The sequence below is a fragment of the Hyalella azteca genome, unplaced genomic scaffold, assembly GCF_000764305.2.
Source record: "Hyalella azteca isolate HAZT.00-mixed unplaced genomic scaffold, Hazt_2.0.2 contig9203, whole genome shotgun sequence".
Classification (NCBI taxonomy): domain Eukaryota; kingdom Metazoa; phylum Arthropoda; class Malacostraca; order Amphipoda; family Hyalellidae; genus Hyalella; species Hyalella azteca.
In genome coordinates, this window is record NW_025939280.1 from 27,325 (window position 1) to 52,632 (window position 25,308).

General features: G+C 35.7%; 1 protein-coding gene across 1 annotated transcript; it reads left to right on the plus strand.

The window, feature by feature from the left end:
* Positions 1-40: 40 nt before the first annotated feature.
* On the plus strand, positions 41-24,982 carry LOC108679741. The gene is made up of 7 exons (XM_018168456.2): positions 41-424; positions 15,842-15,999; positions 18,888-19,098; positions 19,463-19,574; positions 22,076-22,182; positions 22,583-22,939; positions 24,855-24,982. The coding sequence occupies exons 1-7, from the start codon at positions 310-312 to the stop codon at positions 24,980-24,982; spliced, it is 1,188 nt and encodes a 395-aa protein (XP_018023945.1). The 5' UTR covers positions 41-309.
* Positions 24,983-25,308: the final 326 nt, after the last annotated feature.

Consider the following 25,308-nt stretch of genomic DNA (forward strand, 5'->3'; position numbering starts at 1 on the left):
TATTGTTATGTTATTTCAGTGCATTTATGGGTTGGTTGTCTATCAGGAGTAAAATTGATTGATGAACATCTAGATTATATAGTGAAAAGATCAATTAGAAAAAATAGTCTGGATAAACACGTCTCTAATTGGTTACATCGTAGAAAAATTAAGTAAACTCTTCAAAGTTTCAAATGTAAAACAAATATATGATTCAAATCAAAACTCTTATATATCCAAGAGTGATGAATTGAACGTGAATATAAGTAATTATAACAACTAATACATCGCTCTAGACTCTTTATTGCTTAAAAAATAAGTGTTACAAAAATGAAGCCCAAAATGAGAAAAATTTCGACATTCGCAATGCTGCAGATGCTTCAACTGTGCTGCTTGGTAGGCATAGCCAGGCCTACTTTGGCCATCACAGCATTTGGCATTGAAGGTAAGTTGAGTGGAAAACTTCATCATTGAGCGTCATTTTGAGTTGAGTTTTTTTCTAAACTAATAAAAATCCATCACAACCATCTCGGCTTGTGAGCCTTTTTAAAGCCAATTTTGAGATGGAGGAAAAAGATTTGCAAGGTTTGGTCTTTGGTGTCTGAATTTTGTTAAGTGTTGACCGAATTCCCTTTACAAAATTATTACGTTTTTCTTAGTTTTGTCTCTAAAAATTTTTCAAATAAGATGAACTGAGTCATAAAGATTTATTTATAATAGTTCCTCATTTACCCGAAAAACAGTTGAATATATAATCTCAGAATTATAGAACGTCACAGGACCTGAACGATTAATTCAGCAACTGGATTCTCAATTTTAAAATGACTGATTCCATCGAACAGGAGCTACGACAAATTATGCAGACTCGGGTGACGAGTGAACAGAAAAAGTTTTATTGATTACACTTGCTTTGACAGCTGCCAACTGGTTTTATTTTTTATTTTTATCAAGTGCTTTTTAGGAATTGGGAAATATTGGTGCGGATGAGAACTATGAAAATTATTTCCAAAATATGGTTATAAATCATGTTCTTCTGCATTAAATTACCCCTATTAAATAGACTCGCACGATGAGGAGTAAAATCACAATGTTAAGCTTCATTATGAATTACTGCTTCAGGCTGCACGCCAGTTAGACGCAACGATGTGAAGCTTTTTCTTTAGTTATTACTTCAGACTGCACGCCAGTTAGACGCTACAATGTGAAGCTTTTTTAGTTACTGCTTCAGGCTGCATTCCAGTTAGACGCAATAATGTGAAACTTCTTCTTTACTAACTGCTTCTGGCTGCACGCCAGTTGGACGCACTAATGTGAAGCTTTTTCTATAGTTATTACTTCAGACTGCACGCTAGTTAGACGCTACAATGTGAAGCATTTTTAGTTACTGCTTCAGGCTGCATTCCAGTTAGAAGCAATAATGTGAAACTCCTTCATTACCTACTTCTTTTGGCTGCACGTCAGCTAGACGCAAGAATGTGAAGTTTTTCTTTAGTTACAAATTTCGGTTTACGTCAGTCAGTGGTAACGATGTGAAGCAAGAAATCAATACTGGACTACGGAGTGTGCTCGACAGAGCGCAAAATCTTAAGGATTAGTTGTATGTTGATTGTTACTTCAAAATGTTATTGTGTAAGTTATTTTTTAAAGATTTTCTCAATCTGCCATTTACAAGGTATTTGAAAATCTTTTCATCGAATCATAATGAATTTGTGTCACCATTTAATTCATTTGTAATCATTTTAACAGAAAATTTTTGAATGAAATGTTCTTTCATTATAACACAAACTTTCAAATGGATAAAATTTACTTTTAAGAATCACTCAAATTTTGCCGGTGGTAGCAAAATTGGGAACATTATTTGCTCCGATCAACTTTGTTTCGTTTTAGATTTTTTATTCACTCATTTGAAATTTATTTATGGTGATGTTATTTCAGAAATGAATATGCATAGGATTAATAGCCATGCAAAATTTATTTTCATATCTTTTGAATATAGGGTCGATTTTTATCGTTTAAATTAATTAAATTTTATCGTTTCATGACCTATGCCAACAAGACATAGATAATTTCCTCGAAAGGCTAATATTTATAGTACAGGTTTTTTGGGACTTTCTTTGCAATTTCATGATTTATCTGAGTTGTGATCTTCTGCTGGGTTTTTTGCATCTTTTAAGGATGAACAAGATTTTCATTGACGCCCGATAATAATGGAGAAATGATTAAATGAAATTAAAATGAAAATGTGGAGGTAGAAATCATTCTAGGATTAATGTCTTCCCGAGGAAACCTATTGCAAGACTAAGATATTGAAGCTCAGATAATTTTTATATTTTTTAACACAAGAAAAAAGTTGAAAGTAAATGTTGAGAGAAATTCTTCACAACATATATAATTTGATCGTTTGAAGGACAATACACGGAAACCTACAAATAATTTGAGTTTTTGAGCTTGTGAAATTAATGCAAATGGAGTATATGACCAACCTTGAAAAAAAGAAAGCCAAATCTGTCCAAAAATTGCCAAATTAACCTAGAAATATGATGTAAAATAAATAAGCAATTGTGTAGAGGCTGCACATATTATTTTATTTTTTGTGACGAAGACAAAATTTCGAGATTAAAGAAGAATTTAATTTGAATTATAATTTTAGTAATTTAATCCCTATTGATTTTGAAGTAGAGGCAAAAAAATAAGTTAGATGCAAGCTCCAGTAAAAAACTATTTAATGTCAGCAAACAAATATTTCTACAACATATCGGAAGTTTGTATGACCCCCGGAGCAGTTCCGAATCATGGCTGAGTAAATTTGACGAGCAAACACCCGCGTTGCTGGTCGCAAACGTCCGCTGTAAATTAGGATTTTAATTAGAGCGAGTACATTGATCGTTGGCAAGGGAACCAATATTCCAGTCATTTCCCTCTCTTCTGTCAATAAATTAATTTATATGCAACTAAAAGGGGATGATTTTCCAATATCATCTGATTTAGATTCCTCATATAGAGCAGAAATGTTTAATAACTGTCGTTTCCCCCACAGGGGTAAGCTAATTTGAATGAAGGCTATGTCAATTCGAGGCATCGCATATTAATAATTAAATATTTAATTTAGTATTCAGTGTCGACGGTCGAGGTATGTTTATTTGTACGGGAAAATCGAGGGTGAATTTCGTTAAGTTTCATAAATTCTTATTTGCCTATAAAATTTTTACTTTAAATGATGTCTACATTCGTTTGAGAACTATTGAAATGACTTTTTATCATGATGATATTTGCGTAACGATCTTTAAATTATAATAGGTTGAATCGCATACTTTTTTCACGCCAATAAAAATACTTTTGTGTCTAATGCAAACTTGTGTTTAGTGCCAATAAAGTTCAAATTCTTGGGTTTAGTGTAAATAAAGTTTGGCATTCATTACAACGTCCAAAATTTTTGAGCTGCCTATTTGCCCCATATTTTCCTCCATCTTGCTTCAATTCAGTAGCATATAGAGCGCAACATTTTTTTGTTGCCTGATAAATTATTTTCCACAGTTTTTGTTGTTGAAGAAGATTTTCGATTATTATTTAGTACCAAAAATTTTTGACATAGTCTATTAATCTAAGAAACCATAATACAAACCGAGTGAAAAGTTTATTTATAGTATAACATAATATAATATAATATAATATAATATAATATAATATAATATAATATAATATAATATAATATAATATAATATAAACAAAACTTCGTAACTTTTTGTACTTCCGACAAAAAAGTTACGTGTTACGTAAGTATACTCTAATTTTGGCATTATCAAAACATTCGTACGTAAGACTTAGCTAAAAGCGTACTATCAAAACCATCTGGCCAACTGACCAATCAGAGGCTTTGGATTTGTTTACATTCTGTGAACTTCGATGGCGGGAATCGATTCTTTCTATGGTATCGACTATCGAATGCTGTCTGTCGGTATTGCTCCTTGTTGGCCCAGAAAAAGCCATTCTAAAATAGTTGTGAACTCTTTTTAATAAACAGCGTGAGTAGAAGAAGAAATCTGTGTACGGAGCTAAAAATTATGGTTGGCAGAGATATAAAGTACCGACTAGAAGGAATGAATGATGAGAGTTGGGCGCGAAAACTTTGTTTTCGCGCTTGTAAAATATAACGTAATATGCATTTGCTTGTAAAATATAACGTAATATGCATTTGCTTGTAAAATATAACGTAATATGCATTTGCTTGTAAAATATAACGTAAAAGGAAAACAAAATCAGTTTCTGGCATTAACCTAATTGAATTTTTTTCCAATAGCACTGTTTAGCACGATGTCATATTCTGATCGTGCAAATGTTGCACGATCAAGTAGAGGAGCCATCACAAGTAGAGCCATCATTCTATGCGTGTATAATCCGCGCTGTCGGATTATTGACAAAATTCTATCACAAGTCAAGATGTTGCTACTTGCTAGTAAATCTTAATAGTTTCCAATCGCTTCAGCAGACACTCTAAACTTGTGGGACCTTCACTTACGACATCTCCGAGCAGGCGTACAGTTACGTTACGTATCTTCCCGCGCAAATGTTTTGATAATACCACCTCTAGAGTGACGTCATCAAGTCAGCACTTACGCCACTCGTAAGTCGATTTTGCGTACTTACGACGTTTTGATAATACGGCCCCAGATTCCTTGACGTAACCCCATAAGAAATAGTCACGTGAGATCAGGTGTTCTCGGTGCCCAGAAGTGTAGAGCCAGATCTTCATTTCCTATGCGTCCAACCCAACGCTCGGGAAATAACTTATTCAAAAATGTTTAGGAAATCAAGATGCCCAATTCCGCGTTTGAATAGGTTGAAAAATTTAATATTTCTCTTTTAATATTGGTGTAAGAATTATTCATTTTAAATTTATACATAAATAAGAAAGAATTTATTAAATTGGGTCAATGATTTAGAATACCCCTAATCACTTTTCATGTATCATTCATCACTATAGATGTAGTAATCATCACTATTGACGGAATATTCATCATGCTACCTGTATATTACTGAGATTAAACCCAGGAATTCCAGATTACACTTATTATGAGATCTGAGACTCAAAACAATCGTACGATTCAATAAATCAAATTTCAATTCCAAAGATAATCTTTGAAAATATCTAAAAGATAGCCCACGAATCTTCAAGACCTAAGGATGCTCGCCAGTCTGTACGTTTCCGGAGGCAATTCCGGCAGACGGAATTCCTCGGCGGCCATTTTTTGTCTAAGGCTGACATAAAGTCCTAGGGCGGCATAAAGTACTAGGGCGGCATAAAGTCCTAGGGCGGCATAAAGTCCTAGGGCGGCATAAAGTACTAGGGCGGCATAAAGTCCTAGGGCGGCATAAAGTACTAGGGCGGCATAAAGTCCTAGGGCGGCATAAAGTCCTAGGGTGGCATAGCGTCCTAGAGCGGCATAATGTTCCGGGGCAGCATAACGTCCTATGCTGACATAAAGTCCTGGGCCGCATGACGTCCTAGGGCGGCATAAAGTCCTGGGCTGGCATAAAGTCCTAGGGCGTCATAAAGTCCTACGCTGGCATAAAGTCCTAAGGCCGCTTGAAGTCGTAGGTCGTAAAGTGTTATCGTAATTGGACAGGGGGTTGCTTTTTGCAGCAATTGCTGGCGCGCTGGAGCTGCGTTGGGTCTAACTTGGGTGCCGTTACTGCCACCGGCCTCTTATTAATACGTAAGTGTTAGGGTACTGGTGTTGTATAGCTTATTAATACGTAAGTGTTAGGCTACTGGTGTTGTATAGCTTATTAATACGTAAGTGTTAGGGTACTGGTGTTGAATAGCTTATTAATACGTAAGTGTTAGACTACTGGTGTTGTATAGCTTATTAATACGTAAGTGTTAGGGTACTGGTGTTGTATAGCTTATTGATACGTAAGTGTTAGAGTACTGGTGTTGTATGTATCATTTATTAATACGTAAAAATAACAACACTTGTGTTTTACGCATCACGTATTAATAAGTAAATATAATAGTACTGGAGTTGTATCACTTATAATACGTCAACATAACATCACTGGAGTTGTATCACTTAGTGCATCACGTAAACATAATTTGTTATATCGCGTGAACATAAAAGCACTACTATAGCAAGGGCAATTAAACATTCAAGAGAAGATGACTACATGGATCGAACTTCTGGCAATTATGAGCTACTAAATTTTCTGCCTAAATTTTCTTATGGCCGTTTTCTCGCTTAAAAACTTACCGTCTATGTTCACGCTCATCGATTAATTTAAAAAGCCACATTTATCGCTCGAAATTCGTAAAAAAAAAGAAATAAAAAAACTACATTTTTTGCTTCTAGACCTTATTCCTTGAAATGAGCGACCCTATTCTTTCTCACATAACTTTCTCTCACATGAAATGAGCGGTAATTTTTACGCTCATGACACATTCCTTGAAATGAGCGTCCTTCTCGCTCACGCATTCGTAAGCGGAAGAGAAGTAATGGAATGCGAAAATTTAATGATGCAAAGGCAGTGAAGAAAATGTAATTTGCGACTGATGCTGCTGTCCAGAAATTGGGAAATTTATGACGAGAGTGTAAGATTGCACAAAAAATGCGCATGGTAGCAGTGTTGTAAAGAATTAAGAAAACTGAATGACGATATTTCTGTCGCATTTGACCTGCACTTAATCGAAAATTTACGATGTTATGAATAAAAATGACAATTTCAGGGAAAAATTGCGTTCCCCCAGCAGCACTTGAGTATTATTATATTGTGTTATCAAGTCTTTGGCATGTGAGGTTTGGAATTTCATTATGGTGGTTCGACATATAAACGCTGATCGAGTAACGATGTCTCGCTATTTTTAGGTTCTTAATCATGACTGTACTTAAAAATAATTTCGTGGCTTCAAGATAAAGCAGGGTAGATACTTTAATTTGCTGTCTTTCTAAGAAATAGATTCAAGACTGTGCCTTATCTTATTTAAGAAATAGATTCAAGACAGTGTCCAGTTTTACCTATGAAAATGAAGCATAACAGTTCCCTTTTCCTAAGAAATAGAAGCATGACTGTAGCCTTGTACACCTTTGAGATGCAGATGGCAGCGTCAGCAGAATATCTCCTGCATAAATTCTTGGGACATAGCAAGCCCAAAGGAAACACTTCCCAATTCACGCGACCACAAAATTCGAACTTTCATTGACTTAAAAATTTCGGGATGTTTTGGTCATATTTGATATTTGTTGTTGCCTCTGTACAACCTTGTTTCTTGCGTATTACATATAATTTGAAGTTCTTTTTTGACGTTTCTTTAAAGCAGTTAAACGATGAAACAATATTACTGAATTTATTTTTGTTAATGCGAGAAATTTCTTTTATTAAACTAAATAATGAATAAATTACTCGAACATCACAGGGCGATAGTACATATAGCATTAACCATACATTATTTTGGGACAAATTGACGCATTTATGTCTATAAAAACTGATTTTTTCCGTTCACCTTTCGAAATTTGATGCGAGAACACGTGCTATAAGTTTTACCCAATATCTTATATTAACAGATGAAGTAAAAAGTAACTGAAATTCACAACACCAGCTTTATTCCAAAAATATCATGTGGCACGGGACGCCACCTTTGTTTGCTCGAGCCATGCATAATTTTGTAAATAATATTCGTAATCTTTTCCCAAATCGGCCAAGCATAGCCATATAAAATTTGTCCGCGATAGGTGGTTTAAGTAATTGCTTTCTTATAATATTATCATTGTTGCCATGATTTTTTTTGTGCATGTATGAAAGCTTATATAAGTTTAACATATCCTGTAAGCTTTATGATTTCATAATTGGTAAGAAATAAATGTTTTTGTTTTAAGTTCCAAAAATAAGTTGTCACGGGCCAATCAACTTAAATTGCGGAACTTGGGTAACTCTGAAACGAATAACAAATATTTACTTGAACAGAGTTGATTTTTTTATCGAAACGATCCAGCGATAACTGAAGAAAACAGCGTCGGGATCTTCAAATTTAGTGTAACGATCCAGCGGTAACTGAAGAAAACGTCATCGGGATCTTCAAATTTAGTGTAACGATCCAGCGGTAACTGAAGAAAACGGCATCGGGATCTTCAAATTTAGTATAACGATCCAGCGGTAACTGAAGAAAACGGCATCGGGATCTTCAAATTTAGTATAACGATCCAGCGGTAACTGAAGAAAACGGCATCGAGATCTTCAAATTTTGTATAACGATCCAGCGGTAACTGAAGAAAACGGCATCGGGATCTTCAAAATTATTTTTTATTCGAAAAATTGACTCTGGTCATCGAATCCAGGAAAGCTAGCGAAAGGAATAAAGGCAACATCAAATTCAGGAAATTTAGTGGAAATCAGAGCTTGCGTTGTCAAATTCATGAGATTAAGTAAAGAGTAACGAGGATGTCATAAAATCCTGGTAAGTTACTGAAAGGATATAACGGCATCATTAAACTCTGGAGAGTTTATCAAATATAAGACGATTTCATCAATTTCAGGAGAGGTAATCTAAGATAAAAGTACTTCATCAAATTCAGGAGAGTTTATCTGAGATAAAACGATTTCATCAATTTCTGGAGAGTTAATCTAAGAGAAAAGTACATACACAATTTAAGAGAGTTAATCTAAGATAGAAAGGCTTCATCAAATTAAGGAGAGTCAATCTAAGATAAAAAGAATTAATCAAATTCAGGAGAGTTAATCTAAGTTAAAAAGACTTCATCAAATTCAGGAGAGTTAATTTAAGCTAAAATGTATTATATTGTTATTGTTTTATTCAATTTGTTTTCTATTATTCCGGACAATAGTGAAAACAAGGTTACTCTCTATCCCGCTGATGGAAGCAACTCTGACAGGCGCAGCGTCGGCAGGAATGGCTTCCTAAATCAAGGGATCGGATGCGGCTTAGGAATTTCTCGTGGGAGGATCGGGAATATTTTTCGATTGCGGCCTTTCAGAAAAGCGATGGCGGGGAAACAAATAAACTATTAATATTGGTTACAGTACTTCGGTTAGATAGTGACACACTTTCTTTCCAATAGTTCGATAGTGACTCACTTTCTTCCCGATAGTTTGATGGTGACTCACTTTCTTCCCAATAGTTGGATAGTGACATACTTTCTAACCGATATTTCGATAGTGACATAGTTTCTTACCGATAATTCGATAGTGACACACTTTCTTACCGATAGTTCGATAGTGACACACTTTCTATCCGATAGTTCGTTAGTGACACACTAGCTATTTGTAACGATTCAAATACTAAATTCTAATTCCCTAACAGCACAAGCGGAGAACGGACGTAGCACTGACACGTCTTTTACCGGGTCAGGATGACCCACACGAGAGCATAAGAGTGCATCTCTACCTGGAGAAAGTCCCACAAGTTGTTCTGAGTGAATTAGTGTTGCCACTAATGAAAGTTGAGCAGACTATGATTTGATAAGTAACATATAAATCTCAGCAAGTCCCTCTTAGATCAATTTAAAAATTTATTTAGACGGTAAGGTAGAACCAAAAAAAGTCTTGTTATAATAGAATTTGTAGAATTTCATTTCATTCATGTGTGATTTCTCGGCGAATATTCAATTAGATGAGGATATCACTTTAACATGGATACTGTCATAACACAGGCAATATCCGCTATGGAAATTCATATTCGCGACTTTCATTTCTGAGGAGAAATGTCTTGGCAATTCAGGCGTAAATTACCGCAAAGATCTTCGAAATTACCCTGCATTTTCTTCTGAAATAAAAAACGAACATAAAAGCTCGGTCGCATGCCTTTATGATTGCATTTTTTGAGGATTTTTTTTTACGAACTAGCCCAGTTCGAGCACTCTGAAAAATGAGAAAGACTTTCTCTAAATTGCGATGCAATTTTTGCCCACATGTGGATCATTCTGACCCAGTTTAGCCTGACAAAAAAGCATTTCATTGCCACGTGTGGAGAGATTGTCACTGGTTGGGCGGTATGGCCAATCCATTAATTTTTCTGAGTGCGCAGTAAGATGGTAGCAGGCCCCCTCCTCAACAACAACGAAAAAAAATAGACTCTCTTTTCCCGTACCGAATTTTTTCGCGAAGACTTACCGACCATCAACGTCGGTGCATACCCCCAACTCAGCCAAAATATTTCCGTTCCCTTTATTGATATTTAATATCCTGGAATATTTATTCATTCCCACAAGGGTTATTTAGATCTTCGGAGCAATACTCTCTATTTTGCTGGTGTGTACCAGAAATGTTTGAGAGTGCCGCTGTTCTCCACTGTTGTTATTAAACAATGAAAATAATTATTAGATAACATGTCATTTGTTGGTTTACGTTGATATCTCAAAATTCCTCCTGAAGCTTTTATTTATTTTGATCATGTCCATATTTGTACCGTCATATTCAGATTCATGAAGTATCAAAAATGCATGGTATGGAAAATAAAGCTCTGCCTTATTGTTCTGTTCTATTATTTTATTGTTCTATATATATATATTGTTTCATTATTCTATACTTTTATTATTCTATCATTCTATAATTATATTGTTCTATTATTCTATTATGGTGAGGTGAAAATTCTATTATTGTACTGAAACTTGTCGCTTATCTGGTAATTATTAATTACCGCACTAAAAAAAATGCATGGGTCATTTTGTCCAAATAGCGACGCCTTTCTTTACCCACTGCCCGAACATAGTGAGGATATAGCAATGACACGCCTGGGACAAATGGATAAATTGGATTAGAATGGACCTAAATAAAGTCAAAGAGTGCATCATTATCTGGACAAAGTCTTACTAATTTCTTAGAGTGCTATCCTGACTTTGCAGAAAATTAATCAGCTAATAATTAATCTCATCTGAATTAATTTGCTAACGAACAAGATTATGAAGCATAAACAAGATTATTGAGTATAAGCAAGATTATTTAGCATAATCAAGATTATTGAGCACAACAAGATTACGAAGCATAAACAAGATTATTGAGCATAATCAAGCTTATTGAGAGTAAACAAGATTATTGAGTACAAACAAGCTTACGAAGCGTAAACAAGATTATTGAACGTAAACAAGATTATTGAGCATAATTAAAATTATTGAGAGTAAATAAGATTCTTGAGCATAACCAAGATTATGGAGCATAAACAAGATTATTAAGCGTAAACAATATTATTGAGCATCAGTTAGATAATGAATCATAAACTAGATTATTAAACATTGGCATCTTCTGCCATTCTTATATTAATTTTAGCATATCAAACTCTGCGCTATAAGTTACTTGGTTCTAATATGCTAAACTTGCTTCTTAACTCCGTCGCGGCGCGGGAAAAATGAGCTCCGGGACCCGATAATCCCTTCATAGCCAACCTGATCTTTATCATATGAAGAACATTCTTCTTTAGAGCTATCACTTTCATTTTTAACTTGATATGTGAGGTGAAAAACAATCTTCTTTAAAGCTATTACTTTCATTATAAATTAATATTTATTTTGAGTTAAATAACACTCGTTTGAACCCGTATCTGGACTACAGTTTAAATATTAAAAAACTTTTTTAATGTTAATTTTGAGTTAAAGGTAAAATTTTGAAGTTCATTTTTAGTGGTATTGCAAAGCTCCTCTTGTTGATGATAAATGAAAAATTATCCTAATATCCTGCCCTTGAAGGTATTGTATATTGTATACAATAATGCACAATATTGTATACCGTTGCATATTGTATAAAATATTAATCTTTGATATTTTTCCCGTCGCTGAATTTTCTCACTATTTGAATTAAAATCTTCGCTGAATTTTCCAAGTATTTAAAAAAGAATCTTAATTTTTCTTAAGCCTTACGGAGGACTTATCTGCCTCTATGTTTTCCCATATGCACTCAGAAAAATGAATGCATCAAATTGTCAAAATAGGGACACAATTTCTCGGTCACAGCACGAGCTGAGAGCGGCACTGATACAGTATGTCCATATGTGCACTCGTCCGTTGTCACAATGACCCACACAAGAGCAAAAGTGCATCGCGATTGCGATGAGAAAAAATCTCAAATTCTCTCTTATAGAGAAAATTCTCACTTATTTCTCGATCTGAGCGTACCTCCTGTGAAGAGGGGAGGTCGTAGTGCTCAATTTAATCTCATTACCGGGGCCAGTTTTTCTCGAGCAAAATCGAACCATAAATGCAATGTAAACAACTCCCGGAACAACCTAATAAAGTTGAATCATGATGAGGACGAACATCGAAAGGCAGAGTAAACACGTTCTCAGACGCTAATAAAGTGGAAATTTCGACCTTTAATGGCGCATGAGAGCTTGTTAAGGGAATATTTTAACCCGATTTTTAAATTATCATGCAGGGTATCTGCATCAAGAAAATATTAGATTGGCGTCCAAAGCCCCAATTTAAATTGATTCGAGATTTTTTTCATGCGAAATTATTGTAAAAGAAAGGGTTAAATATTGATTCTTTCTGATCTTTTGTTATTTTTTGGAAAATTACTAAGCTACGGAAAAATTATCCGCGCTCGACAGCCATTCAAGGCCCTATTCAATCCGACCATCAATAGTTTAAAAGTTTTCAAAAATATTTTTCCGCAAATATTTGAAACTTTATTTTCATTTTTAATACTCTTTCAGAATACGACTTTATGTATATAGTTTATACTACGAAACATAATTGCGCTATCTATGTACATTAAGCCATTGCTTAATGCTTAAACTCAATCTTAATTGGCCGTGAATAACTCACCACTCAGATATATTAATAAAATTTAGTCCAAATAGTGATGCACTTTTTGCTCATGCGTGGGTCATCCTGACACAGTATAGCCCGGAAAAAGACCGTGATGGCGCTACGTCATTTCTCTGGTCAGGCTGCGTGTGAGGAAGTGTGCCAATATTCGGGCAATATGACTCATTGATTTTTTTGAGTGGTGCATGGACCCCACAAAGCCTATATAAATAAATAGAGGTTTGTGAATGGCTTCTTCAACCGTCAGTAATTGGCCCTTGAATAGCTAAATATAATATCGATAAGTTCATAGGAAAAACGAAAACATATATTATTTTATAAATGCGTTCTCTAGTCACCAATCGAACTTGATTCTGTTAATCTCTGGGCACCAATAAAAATTGTACTATAGAAAACGTTCTGCCATCTTACACTAACAATTTATTCTTAAAATCCAACAAATTACAACATATTTCATAACTATTACATGGCATAGCAGCCCGCAAAGCCCCAGTCTGGCATCCCGCCAAACTCGATGAACTGAAGCTTGTTTGCTGCATCGCGATTGCCTCGTGTTGTGCTTCAGCTGAGCGATTGCTGGCAATCACTGTCGTGGTTCAAACGAGCGATTGCTGGCAATCATTCAGTTGAAGATCATATAGCTGGCTGTCCTTGCTGTGCTTCAGCTAAGCGATTGTTGCTCATCATTGCCGTGCTTTAATTGAGCGATTGCTTGCAATCACTCAGTTGAAGGTATTTGCTGGCCAATCACCATTGTGTTTCAACTGAGCGATTAACACAACCACTGTAATGCTTCAATTGAGCGATTGCTCAAAAAAATGTCATGCTGAATGATTGCTGACAAAAAGTGATTGCTGACAAGCACTCTCATGTTTCAACTGATCGATTACTGACAATCACCGTCGTGTTTCCCAAGAGTGATTGCTGGCTCTCGTATCCGTAATACCTACGTGCAGTGGTCACACCGTGCCGTGGTATTATATATATTATCATTTTTTTTCGTGGTGAAATAGCGGCGCATGAAAAAAGCTGGTTTCTATAAACAAATATAAAATTTATTTTAAATGTGCTACGAGCACGCTTTGAAGCAAACACCAAATTATAATTAACTTGAAACTTCAACACGGGATTTATAAAGAGATTTTTGTCAAAGGACGGTTTGAGTAGGTTTTAATTACATGCATATTATTTCAAATCGTATGCCTTTATATTCGCATTGAAAATATTATGACGATATCACAAAAGATTCAATTATGGGAATCGGATTTGGTAACAGGATTATTGGATTTCAGGTATTATGAATCCCGATTAAAGCCGAGTATAAGCGTTTATTGTTTATTTGGAACTAGTTATTTATATTAGTTAACCGATAGCCCATAAAATAAAAACGATAACAAATTATGGCAAATTTTTTTCTTCACGTATCGTCTCCATCCCCATGAAAAATCATAAACAATAAATGCAAAACATTATTGTACTGTAGCTGCCTATGAAAAGACAATACACGCCTATTTATACGCCATTACAATAAGCAATAAAAAATTTCCAATAAGTCTTGGCGTAATAAAGCCTTAGAAAATGATGAGTCAGCACCATGAGAGAGATCTGCACTCAGAAGTATAAATGGGACTTTGTCAAGATAGTGATGCTTTTATGCATTAATGTGGGGGTCAAGTTTGTCCTAGATTGGATGGATCAGTGCCAGTGTGTCACTATTCGGGCAATATAACTCACCCATTTTTCTGAGTGTGCGCCTTGGTTGTCCATAAAACTTTCCGACTGTCCGTTCTGCGGCTGGGAGGTTATTGCAGAAGATATATTGTTATATTATATTCTTTTATTATATTGTTATATATGTTATATTGCTTTGTATATAGGGGACAGTGTGGCAGTGCGTGATGGGAATAATGTGACTTGTTCTTTATTAGAAAGATATGAGTAGTGGCTAGATAGTTGTTATTATGTTTCAAATACCTTGGTGACTTATTCTTTAGAAATATATTGGACGGAATTTACTTTGTAATAATATTTTAAATGCAAATACACAAATAAATGATATACACACTCAAAGGAACTTTTATTTAAGCAAACAGAACGATGTAAATGCAATCTAACGATTGCTGGTATTTTATTATAGAAGCGATTATAACGTTTTATGTTTATTGCACTCCAAATTGCAGCTGAATTTTTACTTAAGTCTAATAAATTTACCATAAGTTTAATCAACTTATTTTAACTGACCATAATAAGTTCCTTAATATATTTAACTTAAATTTAATTAACCTATATTAACTTGCGATAATTACTTTACGTAACAAATTAACAAATTAAATTAACCTCCCGGCTCTATGACTCTCGATGAAGAAGTGTTTGAAAAATTTTCTGTGCCCCGAGCTTAGATATAAGGAAATAAAAATCCAAGCTGCCTAAGCGTAAGCCTTTTATCGTTCAATTAATGCCTGAGAAGCCTGAGTATTTAATACAGGAACTTTGTATCGATTTTTACTGTAAGTAAAATATGATTATTGTTTATGATATTTATTCCGAGGGCATCGAAGCTATTTTGAAAAACTAGGGGTGTAATGTTTTTATTATTTTTACGGCTTAATAATCAAAGGTTAAATGTTGATATAAAATTTTTACTCGTCGGCACTCAGGAAAATTAATGGGTCAGACTACTCGAATATTTACGCACTTTCGAACGCAGCAATGTCACGGCATTTTGCTGGCCCAAAGTGGGTCAGGATGGCCACAAAATGGGAAAAAGAGTATAATATTTAGGAGATACTCTCATTCATTTCTTTGAGTATAAGCCCCCGAATCATGGCCCAATCTTTTCAAGCCTACCACGAATGCAAATTACCCTAAAATAAACACAAAAATTAATCAACCAAATTCCAGCTAGGGCACTGATTTTCAGGGTTATTTTTCCGGAATGAAAATCAGGCGCATCAATTACTAGCGAGATGCATGAGCTAGCCTCATGCACCATGTCCAAAATGTGCTTCCCCGCTTGTGCCTAATAAAAAATATTAAATCCTTCGAAAAATTACTCCCCTGCTGAATACTAATGAATTGTGATTTTCTCCCCTCAGGGGGGTTATCAAGGGAGCAGCCACCCCCCCGCCCCGACCAGATCTGGGACAACCCATTGATGCGACCAGCGTTTGGGGACACACCTAATGTGTCATCTACACCTGTGGGACGTGTGGCCCATATGCACTGTAAAGTGTACCACCTCGGCAGTAGAGTGGTGAGTGTGATGCTGAGTGGTGAGTGTGATGCTGAGTGGTGAGTGTGATGTTGAGTGGTGAGTGTGATGTTGAGTGGTGAGTGTGATGTTGAGTGGTGAGTGTGATGCTGAGTGGTGAGTGTGATGCTGAGTGGTGAGTGTGATGCTGAGTGGTGAGTGTGATGCTGAGTGGTGAGTGTGATGTTGAGTGGTGAGTGTGTTGTTGAGTGGTGAGTGTGATGCTGAGTGGTGAGTGTGATGTTGAGTGATGAGTGTAATTCTGAGCGGTATTCATATGAATATGAAGTAATTTCATAGTGCATATAACAGGTATTCGATGATAATTGTTTCGCCTGGATTATTGGTGATTATAGGATTACAGTTATTTAGATTATTAACGTCTGACTTTCATCAGATGTTAGTTATATATAATATTCTAGCATAATATTCCCATGAATGCCATTATCAATCATGTAATCACTATCAATAAAATGACTGAAAATGATTCAATATAATTAGTTATGCCCACACAATAAATATATTCAGTATCGTAAGAACCTTTTATCTCAAAACTAAATCCGCTTATCGATATCGGCGAAGGAATCTTAGGGAGCCGACGTAAATGAGCACTTAGAAAAATTAGCAAGAGTTTGTCCAAATAGCGATGCACTTTTAGCCTCATGTGGGACATCCTGACCCAACAAATCTGAATCCGGCAAAATAGCGTATCAGTGATACGTGCAGGAAGTGTCTCTCTATATGGATAACATGACCTCTACATTTCTCTGAGTGAGGTTACTGAAATGCAATTGTAATTTTATTCTTTAATGACGAGTTGCAAAAAAACAAATTTTTTTAACTTTTCTTCGATTTAAATTTAGTTCTTAAGAATTTAGAACGAAGGCCTGCCAGAGTCGAAGGATCGAAGCTTCTCATGGTCATCAGTCTTCTCCTCATGACAGCCCCTACAATTCATCTAAAATTCATATCATTTCTTATTTTTATGATGCGCGTGGTTCAGACATTCAGGCCATTCGGTGGTGATGATAACGATGTCAGAGGCAAGGAATGATATAATGATGATTTAGAGGCAAGATATGATATATATATAGAGGCAAGAAATGATATTATAATATCGATGCAAGAAGAGAGTTACTAAAATAGAAGCAAGAAATCATAAGAAGTGCTATAAAACACGGCTACAGACTGCCCTGTTATTGAGCCCAAAACATTCTTTGCAGCGTTACTATAAGACTTTTATCTCCTGCGTAAATGTTTGTTGTTGAGAAGGAAGACTTAACAGAGCAGGACATGATGTGATGTTATCATTTATTTAATTTAATTTCACAGAGAAAATGATCGATTTGAGTGGGATTCTAAAGAATTTAAATTAAAGAATTTTTCACTTGAAAGTTTTTCTATCGCAGTTCTTTTAACTTGAAAATCGCTTATTCTATCAAGATACAATATTTCACATAGTGCATCAAAAAATGGGATGTACAAAATTTAAACGGGAAAATTTTAAATTCAGTTATTTCTTTTAGAAATTGCAAATGCATGAATCACTCATGAAGAAACTTCATGGTCTGTGCTTGTCCTATTCATGGACGAAGTTTCTTTTTAGGAAAAATTCAGATCCTTATACCACAATTGTATCGAATTAAATCGTTCCAAAACTTTACTTAAACAAGTAATATGAATTCAAGTGTCTGATCAATTTTATTAGTTCACCATGAATTAAAAAAAAACAACGAAAATTCAAAGTAAAATTTGTACAATTTTTCAAACTGATGGTGGAGAGTGCTTATTTCACTATTTATTGCTGGTTAAGTACTTATTTCACTATTTATTGCTAGTTAAGTACTTATTTTACTAATTATTACTATTTACGTACTTATTCCACTGGTTATTTCTAGTTAAGTACTTATTTTACTTGCTATAATAAAGCAGCATGTGCCTTCTCTCAGGCTGATCACACATGTCGTTTCCCAGTTTTGCTTTATTTTACATGTCACGTGCGAATTCGTGAGTCATGATTTACACCAAAAGATTTTTCAAAGCGAAAATAATAAAACGTTTGAACACAGTTACATTATTGCTTATACAATAACATTCAACTGATTTACATAAACATTCAACTATCTTCAGCACATTGTAGTCCCATATTTTCATTCATCATTTGTTCATACTTGTTTCATACCAGAATTTGAAACAAGAACCAACACCAAGGGCCACAGCTATAAACTAAAAAAACTGCGGTTCAACTTATCCACGCGACAACATTTCTTCTCGCTTCGAGTCAATACTATACTATACTATACTATACTATACTATACTATACTATACTATACTATACTATACTATACTATACTATACTATACTATACTATACTATACTATTTGCCCAGGTGATGTGGATTAGGAATTGGGAGTCGCACGTGTTGACGAAGCAGCACGCAACACATTTATTTCAAATTATTTGATATAATAACAAAATTATTTTTTAAACATTTCTACATGAACATTAAACTATCTTGGTTTAATTGAACTCACACATTTCCACTCACAATTTTTCCGGGTGACGTGATAAGGAAGTGTGATGTACAGTGTACACGTCCTGACGAGTCATCGTCTGACATTTTTTCCAAACATTTACCAAAACATCTAACTATCTTAATTATACTTTGCTCACATATTTGTATTCACATTTCACATATTTTTAATCACCATTTCCCAGATGACATGGATCAGAAAAAGGGACGCTCGAGTCCTGACGAGACAACGAGCGACATTTCTTACCGAACATTTACCAAATCATCTAACTATCTTAATTACACTTTCCTCACATATTTTTTTCACCATTCACATATTTGTACTCACAATTGACATATTTTACTCACAATTTCCCAGGTGACATGGATCAGAAAAAGGGACTCTCACGTACTGACGGCAGGATTGTTTTCGTACACGAGCGACCAACGCTTCACGGCGCTGCACGCCGAGGGCTCGTCGGACTGGCTCCTGAAGATCACTTCGCCCCAGACGCGCGATTCCGGCATCTACGAATGCCAAGTGTCAACCGAACCGAAAATATCTAGAGCCTTTACTTTGAGGGTCATTGGTGAGTTATAACGTGGTCAGATGCAAGTTTTTTTTTGCAAGAATTTTTGCGTCGGATACCAAAATTTTTGTTGTCGGATCGAAGAATAAAAATTTATTGCTCATGAGAATGCGTTGTGTCGAGTTAACGTATTTCAATCAACTTAACCAATAACATCTGAAACCTTAACTTTGAGGGTCATTAGTGAGTTTTTGTATTCGAGACCAAAAAAAGACAGAAAACAATTGTTTAATATTTAATAATGATGCGGATAGTTTGTACGCGTTGCTATTAATCTATATTCATCATGCGTCTTATAATATTAGTTTTTTTATGTTTACATAGAAAATTTTAATTTGATATGTTTCCTTTTCATTGAATATAGAATCGAAAGCAGTGATAGACGGGCCTGTGAGCCGCCACATGAGCGCAGGCACCACGCTCAGCCTGCAGTGCTGGGCCAGCGGTGCGGGGCAACAACCAACATACTTCTACTGGTCAGACTTATTTAAAACTAACTTAAATAAAGAATAAACTCTTTAAATTATACAGTGAATTTATGAGCAACCAATATACTTCTACTGGTCAGTGTTATTTGAAACTAACTTTAATTTAAAATAAATTATTTAAATTATACAGTGGATTTATGAGCAACCAATATACTTCTACTGGTCAGTGTTATTTGAAACTAACTTTAATTTAAAATAAATTATTTTAAGTATACAATGGATTTATGAGCAACCACTATACTTCTACTGGTCAGTCGTATTTAAAACTGGCTCAAATTAAGAATAAATTCTTTAAATTATACAGTGGATTTATGAGCAACCAATATAGTTCTACCTATAATTATTATATCATGCATATGGAATGATATAAAAATGTAAAAATTATTATTAAAGCTCATTTTGACTGTTATTGAGGGTATTAAATGTCGCACCCGCTATCACCGGTATTGAGTATTAGATTAGACATTATATTCATCACGTAATTTTTCTAATACAAATGATAACAGATTGTGTATACCACGCATCTAGTTTGCTGATAAATGTTTGAGACTGTATTATTGCATAATATAGTCTCAGACAAAGAATTAATTTTGTATTCACCATCTACTTTTCACACAATATAAGGTTTAAATTTTATTCACCAAGCACCTGTTGTATAATATAGAGTTCAAGATCGTATTTTCTGTGCACCTGTTGCATAATGTCGAGTATTTTCTGCATATCTGTTGTACTATACAGAGTTCAAGATCGTATTTTCTAGGCAACTGTTGTACATTATAGAGTTCAAGATCGTATTTTCTAGGCAACTGTTGTACATTATAGAGTTCAAGATCGTATTTTCTAGGCAACTGTTGTATATTATAGAGTTCAAGATCGTATTTTCTAGGCAACTGTTGTACATTTAGAGTTCTAGATCGTATTTTCTAGGCAACTGATGTTCATTATAGAGTTCAAGATCGTATTTTCTATGCACCTGTTGTACAATATAGGGTTCAAGATCTTATTTTCTGTAAACCCGTTGAACAATATAGAGTTTTGAATCGTAGTTTCCCCACACCTGTTGTCCAATGTAGGATTCAAGATCGCAGTTTACACGCACCTGTTGTACAATATAGAGCTTCAGATCGCATTTCCCACGTTCTTGTTCTGCGTTAAAGGATCAGATATTCGGCTGCGTTTATAGTTCAATTGATGGAAAGCTCTCAGGGCCCCGACGATGTGTCAAGCCATTGGCAGCCTCTGTCCAGCTAGCCCTCTGGAGATTCATTTATTTTAAAGCTCAGAGTGTCAATGTCAGCTGCATTTTCCCACTGGCGATGTGTTTTTTCTTTAACAGTATTCCATGAAGATTTGAGTCTGACGTACTTTCCAAAAATTGTGTGGTCGATGTTGTCTCAAAAAAGCCAGCGAAATTTATTGGAAAAAAATAGGGAGTGGCAGAATCTAGTGGCCGCAGGTGTTTCCTTGACAGGGGGTTTTGCAAGCTGGATTAAAGAAGATAAATCCGGTTCTTTATGATTTATAAATATATTTCTAATTTAATATTGATTCAGCTAATGTTTGCTGGTAAAGTAAAAATTTCAGTTATTACGGAAAATGTTTCTGCATTTTACAGAAAATTTTCAAGTAACTAGTCATGTTCCATTTATGTATAATGGTGCCATAATAATTACCCGCACACTCAGAGAAATGAGTCGTTCTCGTCCAAATAGAGATGAATTTTTTACCGTTGCGTGAGTCATTCCGACACCGTTTGGTCCATAAAAAAGCGCATTGGTTCGGTGATGTGCACAGAAAGTTGGTCACTATTTGAACATTATGACCCATTCAATTCTGTGAGTGCGATTTCACTTTGTATTATGGCATAATAATTAATTGGCGGTTTAATTAACCCTGTAGTGTGGTCTCAATAATAGGCGGTTTAACCCTGAAGTGTGGGGGTTCAATAATTAGTGGTTTAACCCTGTAGTGTGGGCTCAATAATTAGCGGTTTAACCCTGAAGTGTGGGGGTTCAATAATTAGCGGTTTAACCCTGTAGTGTGGAGCCTCAATAATTAGCGGCTTAACCCTGAAGTGTGGGGGCTCAATAATTAGCGGTTTAACCCTGTGGTGTGGGCTCAATAATTAGCGGTTTAACCCTGTAGTGTGGTCTCAGTAATTAGCGGTTTAACCCTGCAGTGTGGGGGCTCAATAAGTAGCGGTTTAACCCTGTAGTGTGGTCTCAATAATTAGCGGTTTAACCCTGTAGTGTGGTCTCAGTAATTAGCGGTTTAACCCTGTAGTGTGGTCTCAGTAATTAGCGGTTTAACCCTGCAGTGTGGGGGCTCAATAATTAGCGGTTTAACCCTGCAGTGTGGGGGCTCAATAATTAGCGGTTTAACCCTGTAGTGTGGTCTCAATAATTAGCGGTATAACTCTGTTGTATGTGGCTCAATACTTAGCAGTATAACCCTGTAGTATGGTACCACAATAACCTCTCTTAACACAGGTACCACAACGATGAGGTGATCAGGTACTCAAGTGGAACAGATCTTCGATACCGACGACCAGGCAATGGCAACGCAGTCAGTGATGCAACTCGTGATGTCGCAACGCGTACGTATTTTTAATTGACTATATAAACCCAATTATGAAATATTGTCTTCACTGTATGGTTTCTTATAGATCATACACTAAAAAACTTAGTATTTCATTTCTACAAGGCCTGCAATACGTGGTTTACTGTCACTTTTTATACATCACACCAAGAAAATCTAAATATATCAAATCGGCGAAGTCAGCTATATATGTTTAAAGTAGAATTTCACATATTATAAGTATAAGTATAATAAATTCTTAAGCTTTCACAATAGGTTTTAATGTGTTATTGCGGTGACGTTTGCTACATAGTGTTAATTTAGTGTCTCGCGTATCGTATAAGAAGAAGTATTCATATATCATCTCGACGAGGTCAGAGCTATTAATTTAATGCGGATGCTTTCTTTTATTCCGACAGGCTGGAACAACAACTATGACGATGGCAGCGTAGATGAGCCTCACGACGAGGTGTATCATCTGGATGAACCCCGAGACGAATCGTACCGCGAGATCAGAGATGAATCATACGTTCTGAACGAGTCCCAGGATGAATCATACCGCCTGGAAGAGTCCCGGGACGAATCGTACCGTCTGGACGAGTCCCAGGTCGAATCGTACCGGGAACCTGGGGACGAATCGCACCGTCTGGACGAGAGTGGCGTGCTAAGTGTTGCAATTTTGGAGGTGAAGCATCTGGGCAGCGGACATTCCGGCAACTACACCTGCGCTCCGGAGAACTCAGTGCCATCTACTGTCACTGTCTACGTACTCAGAGGTGAGGAGGAATTATCCTTTATACATTTTATATTGGTTTTTAACGGCTAAATAAGTACTTTAAAAACAAAATTTAGATGCTTGTTCGACCGTGCAATAGGTGCCGCCTAGGACTCGGGGAGCACGTAAATCAGCCGCTCATGTCCGCTTTGACTCAGGGTTTAAAGGGCAACAACCTCTGGGCAGCTTGCAAGCTCGGAATAACTCGGCTCGGCCAACCAATTCAATGTTCTCAGGTGACTATAAAATCGAAAAGGAGATTTTGATCAGAAGCTGATTTCGATCGGGTGGCCTAGCAGACCCATAATAACTTGAAGCTGAGTTAATGGCGCCCGATAGGTACAAGACTAGGCGGTCCCCGAATTTCATTAGGGTAAGATGAAGTAGCTGGAGCGTAACGCCGAAACGCAGCGAGATTGCAAACCGCAAATCAAGCCTGCTCGATCCAGCAAAGTTCTTTAAGATCCTGTGATAAAATCGAGCAAAGTTCATCGAGGCTGTGTGATAAAATCCATTCAATCTGCACCTGAGAACCTGAATGCGCTTTGTCCTGGGATGGGAGCACCGAATTTCACTTTATTCAGAGGGCGACTCGCTTTTGTTCGTCACTCCACGACCGGTCTTCATTAATTTTCTCGGGAGCCAGGGACAAAAAGATTCGATTTCAGCAGATTTAACACGCCTTCGTGCTTAAAAATCTCGCCCTGCGCTCTGGCGAACAAAAACTATACAAATCGAGAGTTTTACAATGGGTATCGCGATTTTTATGTAATTTTTTACTTCCTGTTTAAACTTAAGGATAAGTATTTCGTTTCTGCAGTAATGTTAAAAAAATTTTCCTGTAAAATTTTTTATAGGTAGAATTTATCGCCGATAAATTGCTAAAATATTGCTTAAACAATAAGAAATTATTTAGTTGACTGTATTTAATGATTGAGGTTAAGAGAGCTCTGTTGCCGCCTGCACGTGTCAATTTTAGATTCTGATTCATTTCTTGGAATATTAAAGCATATGCTTATTAACACATTGAGTGCGATTTCATACCACCGGTATGAAATACGCCCTGAAAACGACATAGCCGCACTTAATGTGTTAAAATATCCCGATCCTCTAAACTTGGTATCAGAAACCCCCGCAATAAATATTGAAAATCGTCACGATAGAAATTAAAAATTTCCAGAAAGACTACCAGAGCAACAATGGAGACTTTCAACGTGGTAGAATAAATTTTTTTGAGTCCAACTTCCTATTTTATTTCCTACAAATTTATTAGTGACTCTGGGTTATGGTGTAGAGAACAGCAGGCGTCGCAGAATTTCAACATGAATATCCGTCCAATTCTACTGGAAGGATTGAATATCAAATTAAGAAAAGAAAGCAGCTACTTTTGCAGATTATTGTAATATATCTCATCCACATTTCTTTTTTATTGCATTGGAAATAATCTTCTATATTTGAATTTTTTTATTGCTATAAGGCTCTTCAGTCTGTAATATTAGTCTGTAATTGACAAACATTTACATACGCCCGACTTTTATTTATATAAATATGTAATACACTTATCTAAATATGTTATATAAAAAGTAACTGCATGACGAACATGAGTGATTTCCCTAACTTTGCACTTATTATTTTAATCAAATAATAAACAGACACTAAATTTCCATCACGTGATTTTCTTAAGATTATTCATAAAAATGAAGAATCATTACGTATTCACTTCTCAGGTAAATTAAGTAGAGCTGACTATGCTATTGCAAATTTTAATTAAGCAGAGCATAGAAAAATGCATCGAAAAAAACATAAACACATAAAAAATTGCACGAAAATTAAATAATAGCAGTATGTTTTTTACATTTTTTTACATGCACTTGCTTTTAAAGTACTGAAATGTTTTCGATTTTTCCTGCTGACAGCCGGGGAGCAGCCGGCAGCAATGCAGCACGGCGGCGCTAGGAAAGCTGCTTCGCACGCTGGCCTGGTGCTGCTGGTGCTGCAGACTGGTGCTGTGCAGCTGCTGCTGCTGCTGCTGCTGTGCAGATGATATGCTGACTGCAACAAGACGTCTCTGAGTGCTGCAAGGCAACAGTGAAGAACGTAAAGTTAAATAGTGAGGCGTGAAGATAACGTTGAGACGCAATCAAAAAATGATGGTCGCCACCATCATCGTCCGACAACATGCGGAACACTTTTGAATCAACATGCTGAAAATTTTCTTATACTAAGAATTTGTTTAAATTGAAAATTTTCTATGTTAAATATTTTCTTATATTGAAAAATTTCTAACACGGAAAATTTTTTTGCGTTGAAAATTTTCTTTTGTTGAAAATTTTTTTCTCTAAAAGTTTTTTTATTGAAAAATGTTTTATA